Source organism: Vigna unguiculata, chromosome 10 (genome assembly GCF_037176805.1).
Source record: "Vigna unguiculata cultivar grain cowpea cultivar isolate G323 ecotype 2 chromosome 10, ASM3717680v1, whole genome shotgun sequence".
In the NCBI taxonomy this organism is placed as follows: Eukaryota; Viridiplantae; Streptophyta; class Magnoliopsida; order Fabales; family Fabaceae; genus Vigna; species Vigna unguiculata.
Genome location: NC_140801.1, coordinates 39356241 through 39362995, shown reverse-complemented (window position 1 = coordinate 39362995; position 6755 = coordinate 39356241). Strand labels below are relative to the sequence as shown.

The window sequence follows — 6755 nt, the reverse complement described above, 5'->3', positions numbered from 1 at the left end:
TGGTCATGAATTCCAACCCCAATGAGTCTTTGCCTTGGTATTTTATCACTTTAAAGTTTAGAAACCCTTATGTTTTCACTTGTTTCGAATTAATCAATGGTTACATTCAACGCTTAAATTAGTAAGTACACCTAGTTAACTAAACAAACGCAATTCCCGTGGGAAAACGATACTTGGACTTACCATTTTTATTACTTGCACGACTTGGTACACTTGCCAAAGTCTTAACAGGAGACAGTTGGGAAGTCTATTACTTCGTTGTGCCATGTTCATATTGTATAACTTGGAAGGAAACCATTGCAGATAAGATGTTCCCTAATTGCGGTTGCATTCAACTTTCTCCTGTTCAAACAGTTCACACAAGGACATATAAAGTTCACTTGATTATCACTTCTACCTTCATGACGTTGCGCAAATTGTATAAATTCTTCTACTCCTTTCTCATACTCAACACTGATGCGTGGCAAGTAAATCCAGTCTCGATCCATACGTTTATATACTGAAATTGTGTGAAGAATTTCAGTAATCTTTAAATGAATGACCCTATCGCATTCAAGAAGATTCACTTCTTCTAGTTTATTGGTACATATTAATTTTAAAACACATATCTAAAATTTCACGAAATTTTCCAACATTTCGCATTGGTCTTCAGGTTACACGAAATGAAAGTGATTATTAACCACAATCAAATACGCACCCAAAGATCAATACAAAACACAATTGACAAATATTCATGAATATTGAGATATGTATATTAAAATAGACATATGCACTAATAAACTATTAAAAAGTGATTAATCTTCTTAAACTGTCCAACCGGACAATTCAAGATTGAATACATTTAAATTATTTATATTGTCTCCTTTTAAAAAAATACATCTTATTTCAATAAAAACAACTTGGAGACAATAAATAATTTTCGTATTCAATCTCAAACGGGAAATTAAGGCTAACTCCATGCAACAACAATATCAAATAAACAAAATAAATCAATTTATTAAAGCATACATAATTAAGTAAACATACAACAACATACATTTATTTTAGCATGTAACTAAATCAATTTATGTAACATACAAAAAATAAATAATATACTCAAAAATTATAGGCTCATAGTAAATTAAGAACTTGGGAGTGTGAAATGTGAGCAATAATGGACGACAATACAATCGTACCCACAGTACCACAATAGGGAGCAATAGTACCTGAACACAAAGGTATCACAAATGCACCTATCAAATATAGAATCCAAACTAACTTATGAAATTTGGAAAAGCAAGCAAAATTGATAATTTTGCATATACCATAATTTTGCATAATTTCAAAAAGCAAACAAAGTATATTGCATAGTTCATCATCATCAATCTCATCTTTAAAAGCAAAGTATTTTCCATCATCAATAATCTCATCTTTACAAGCTTCAAAAAATTGACAAACTTAATTTCTATCAAAATACAAACCCACTTTCTATCATAAATCATCAAAAATTCAAATTCAACTACGAAAACTCAACAACATACATAAAAAACGCAAAAAAAAAAGTATTTTCCATCATCAATAATCTCATCTTTAAAAGCAAAGTATTTTCCATCATCAATAATCTCATCTTTACAAGCTTCAAAAAATTGACAAACTTAATTTCTATCAAAATACAAACCCACTTTCTATCATAAATCATCAAAAATTCAAATTCAACTACGAAAACTCAACAACATACATAAAAAAAATGCAAAAAAAAAAGTGATAGAGCTGAATCAAAAACAAAAAAAAAACGAAAAATGAATCATACAAAGGGGCGAGATTCACGCTGGCAATGAAGGAGCAACAAGAACGACCAATTTGATGGCCAATCAGTGCGGTGGAGGCGCAAAACAGTGGTGGCGGAAAGGTGTGGAGGCACAGTGCATCGCTGATTTTCGAAGGTAGAAGATGAGGAACAATGCAGCGGATTTGGGATTTTAAAACCTAACTAGCCTTACTGCTTCAGTTGATTCGAAACCGAGGCATAAACATGTATAGGCCTCAATTCAGTGAATAACTGAGGCATATACTCAAAAAAAAAATCAGCCACGTGGAAAAATTCTAGCACTGATAGGCCTCGGGTGAAACAGCCCGCTGCAGTAAAGGATTATATACCTCGGTTCAGTGGGACCCGAGGCATAAAACTGCCCCATTATTTTCGAATTTTAAAAAAAGCGGGGAAGTATGAGTTTCTGGCAGCGTTACTGCCTCAGTTGAGTTTATAACTGAGGCATAAACTGTCATAGGCCTCGGTTGTTTGGTTAACCGAGGCATAAAAGTTGTTCTAAATCACAAAAATGCCACCGCGTCCTTATCTACCTCGTTTATGCGAGAACCGAGGCATATAGGGCACTGTCTAAACATGAAATTGCACTAGTGTCAGAACTATGTTTTAAAAAATATGAATAACAAAAAAAGTGTGTTTACTTTTCTTTCTCTATGATTGGAGTTTGTTATCTATCAATGTTTAAACATGGATTTAGATTTTGATTTCCTTGATTTCTTTTCATGTTCTTAAATTAAAACTCCCTATTCATCTCTCATAATTCATTGGCTCTTAATGAGTGTACTAGATATGTTTTAGATGTGTTTTATGTGCTTCCTACTTCTCCTTTCTCAAAATCAACTTTGGTTTGGAATAACAACCAAAGACCTAACAGAAACACATTGTATAAAAATCCATCTTATATGGAAGGAAAAGATTATAAATATATGAGCAAAGTGGGAAAGAAACAGATACATTGTTTAGCACAATAGAGGAACAAACTCTATCAGAAAGTCATGAACTACAACATATATTATTTTGAAAAAAAAAATACCATCACTTACGATGCATGAACCAAGAATAAACTCACGTTTAAAAGCAATGTTCAGCTCCAAACTGTAACCCCTAAACGACTTCATCCTCTACTGAAAACATCCTCACACCATCTACTTTAAGCTTCGACATTCGTATGCAAGGACTTGATTTGGAATATTGAAATCTATTAGGGTTTTGACTTATTGGGAATAGTTCAAGAGTGAGTCAAAGTCTCACATTGGATAGAATAGACAAAGTTAAATGCTATATAAGAATAAAGGCCCATAACACCATTGCCTTAATGTTTTGGTGTAAAATTAATGTTAAATGTCTTTTATATATATATATATATATATATATATATATATATATATATATATATATATATATATATATATATATATATATATATATATATATACATATATAACTCATGATAAAAAAAATACTATTTGGAATATTTTCTTTAAGGGTTTTGGATTATCTCATTACACTCACCAAAAAACCACATCACAAATTTCAGAATCATGATAGATGTGCTCTATTAAGGCATTTTTGAACATTGAGGGAAAAAGGAAAAAAAACCTTCCTTTTGAAAAATTTCAGAAATGGGGTAAATGTATATTGGGTTTTTCAAAATATGGAGGGGGAAAGGGGGCAAATGAAACCCTGTGTAAAATGAAAATCTATTTGGACTTTTCTGAACGTTGAGGGAAAACGCAGAAAAATGAAATGTTGAGTGGAAAATGAAATCTTACCCACAATTAATATTTGAGTGAACCAACTTTAATAAAATATTTGTTTTCGGTCAGTTTAACCTAAATAATTTTTTATTATATTTTATTTTAATTATAAATTTTCTTTACATCATCAATTGGAGCGACGCTTGATATTATTTTTAAATAAAAGAAAAATACATTTTGCTTTAAATGAATGTAGCGTTTTTCTGTTATAATAAATTTTTTTATTTAAAAAAATATCAATGTTGCTATAGCATTTAACCGACTCTATTAATTATAATTATGATAGTGTTTCTTTAAAGTGTATTTCATTCTACATTCTTCTAGTGGGTATTCTATTTTCTTATTTTTAATGAATGTATTAGTCTCGGACTTAAATTTTCTATGACCACGTTACCAAATCATGAATGAACTTAGATTCGATCATACATGACAAAGCCGAAACATCTTCTAAGAATCTTTGGTCATAGACACTATGAGATTGGTATACTCTAACGACTCGAAATTAGTATCAATAAGTTGGGCAACTATGACTGCAAATCTGAAAAAGAATTCATCCGTGATAACTTCACCAAACTTGGCTGATAAAAGAGGCTCAAAAACTGCTCTTATTGACTTAGCTACAATCAGTGCTCTTGTTTTGCTATCAACTATAGCATCATCGACATCCTCTTGAAGGTTTCCATCCCAACCTATTTTAACAATCTCCAATGTCTTAAGGCTAAAAGATCCTTCTTCTTCAATCACTTGTCTAACTTCTTCAGGAGTTGGACCGTAAATAGGAAGGTCAAAAAAGTCCAATTTTGCCTCTTCAACCAGACCCTGCATAAATAATCAAATTCTTCTTTAAGAAACCAAATAAACATATTTTCCTATTACTATTTAAGGTCTGGTTTTAAAAGCACAAATATTAGATCCTTCACCAAGGATATGCAACACAACTTTAATAAATAAAATAGCCATAAAATACGGCTTAGATACAATACAAAATATAAATTATTATATTCAATAGAGGAATATGTTTTAAATTTGCTAGTATACGGAGGGTAGGTTGACATCAATAGAACATTAACGTTAAAAGGAAGCTATTGGTAAGAGAAAAAAAAAAAGTATTTGTAGTATATACTTAAGGAATACGTACACCACTGAAGAATTTGACCGAGAAAGGAAGTTGAATCTATTTTTTTTAGGTCAATGTACTAATTTAATAGTCCTAAAGTTGTATTCGATATGTAAGAACATCAAGATTGAAAAAAAAAAAAAAATGAATGAATATTTCTTAGATAGGTTAAAGGACCGTATGATGAGACATATTATTCTTATGTATGTGTTAGGACAATCCTGTTACTTCTATTAATTTTTTTTTTCTTTTGTGATCAGAATAAAAAAATGTTTCAATTCTGAGCAGAAAACATTTTATACTTATCGAGTCATTGTGGGGTTCAAACCTTTACGATGTATAAATAAAAGGAAAATAAATAATTATAAAATGTACTTCATAGCCATATGTAGTTTTTCCTGAACCGAAGTAAATTTGGTCTAAGTTATTAGGTTAGTGTCATCAATATCCTGTCCATGAATATTCAATATATATATATATATATATATATATATATATATATATATATATATATATATATATATATATATATATATATATATATATTCTAGCTGGTGATGCCATTTTGAATTGTGTGCATTCATCAAACCTGATGGCTTACCTCTTGGACCATGTCGTTAAGTACCATACCAATTATCCCCCAAGGACTAGTCATGTTTTGAGATTTTTCTCTACCAATGAACGTAAGTAACATGATACCACCCGACCTTAGTTCCTCTGAACGTGATTTAAGAAAAAGTTTGAAATCCTTTTCAAATTGCTTCATGTATGCTTCATAGACTGAAGGACGCCTTTCATTTGTTATATAAACATTACCCTTGTTGAGTGGTTCAGCTATGTCGGTCGAAGTTGGTGCCTGATACCATATAAATTGAACCAAATGCATTAACTTAGCCATTAAAGCCAAATATGAAATCGAATTAATTACGCTAGCAATTTCTGACTTCAAATGCTTGAGCTAGCGCTTTTCTTTGTACGTAAAGTTAGTTTGTGAAGCCAGATATAAAATGGAATTATATATGTTAGCAAAAACATTCATAACATAATTAATCATTGGAAATGTTTTATTAATTTGGTGCACTTAACCTGAGATAGCCAATGGAGACAGTAGGAGGAATGAAAGAAGTGAATGTAATCATCAGAAAAAAGCCTTCCATAGAAGCTTCCTGGTGTTGCATGAATAAAACATCGTACATGTTTGTCGTTTTTTTCTTCATGGATTCTTTGGAAGAAGTCAGGGATCAACTTGAAGATGGTGTTGAAATCATTTCCAAATAGATCATTCATGTAAATTTGCAATGCACGTGGCGTAGCCTGGTTTAAGCTGAAGCTAGCCTTATCCATGATACTTAACATGTCTGACACAAAGAAGAGTGAATTTGGCCCCGAAGAGCATCCCAAATCTGCTACTTTCCAACACCTTTCTGAACTAAAGTTTGACGTCAATCGTTTTACAGTATCTTCAAGTATAGGTTTCACCATGCTTGCCACTTTTCTCTGCACCAAACTTAACTTCGGTTAACTTCCTATAATGTTGAATATGATAATATATATATACTGTTTCAAACTCATTCCTTTTAGCAAATTCGTAAAACAAAAAGAAAACCGTGTTTCTAATTTATGATATAAAGGTCGTAAAGATGATACTTTTTGGACAGCAGAAAAGAGATGATACCTGAAGCAAGGAGTTGTTGGTATAGCTGGTTTCTCCATCACCACCCTTCATGTGAAGCACTTTCTCTGTTGCCATCATAATGAATGGACACTCAACAATACAAAGTCGCAAACAACTGCGGTACACTATGGGAAGTGTCACCGTTTATATAGAGCACTTTTACTGTTAGAATGAGTACATGATTGATTTTACTTTTTTAATACAAAGACATCACTAGATCAAGACCCAACTAAAAAAAGTAATGATATTTTGAAAAATAAATTTTAATAATTTTTTCTTATAATCTGATATTATAAATAATTTTAAAATATTAAAAAATAAAAAAATAAAAAAATAATTAAAAGATACCGCCTCAAAGTGTAAAATATAAAAAAATATAAAAGCCTGACACGTTTTTTT

The 6755-nt window shown here is 31.1% G+C and overlaps 1 protein-coding gene across 2 annotated transcripts; it reads right to left on the bottom strand.

Moving 5' to 3' along the window:
- Positions 1–3954: 3954 nt before the first annotated feature.
- LOC114167563 (S-adenosyl-methionine 4-1-methyl-2-pyrrolidinyl-3-oxobutanic acid methyltransferase-like) lies at positions 3955–6481 on the bottom strand. Of its 2 annotated transcripts, none has more exons than XM_028052662.2 (4): positions 6357–6481; positions 5768–6178; positions 5283–5537; positions 3955–4383 (listed from the first exon to the last, which is right to left on the bottom strand). In XM_028052662.2, exons 1-4 carry the CDS (start codon positions 6432–6434, stop codon positions 4012–4014), a joined length of 1116 nt encoding a protein of 371 aa, XP_027908463.2. In that variant the 5' UTR covers positions 6435–6481; the 3' UTR covers positions 3955–4011. The 2 variants fall into 2 exon arrangements, with proteins under 2 accessions (XP_027908463.2, XP_027908464.2); XM_028052663.2 differs by having other exon boundaries at positions 5768–6188; positions 6357–6467.
- Positions 6482–6755: the final 274 nt, after the last annotated feature.

Excerpts from the sequence above, each read along its gene's own strand:
- LOC114167563 (XM_028052662.2), bottom strand. The coding sequence starts at position 6,434 with ATGATGGCAACAGAGAAAGTGCTTCACATGAAGGGTGGTGATGGAGAA. Across the intron at positions 6,179-6,356 it reads CCAACAACTCCTTGCTTCAG|AGAAAAGTGGCAAGCATGGT; the intron begins GTATCATCTCTT and ends AGTTTGGTGCAG. Across the intron at positions 5,538-5,767 it reads GTCTCCATTGGCTATCTCAG|GCACCAACTTCGACCGACAT; the intron begins GTTAAGTGCACC and ends ATATGGTATCAG.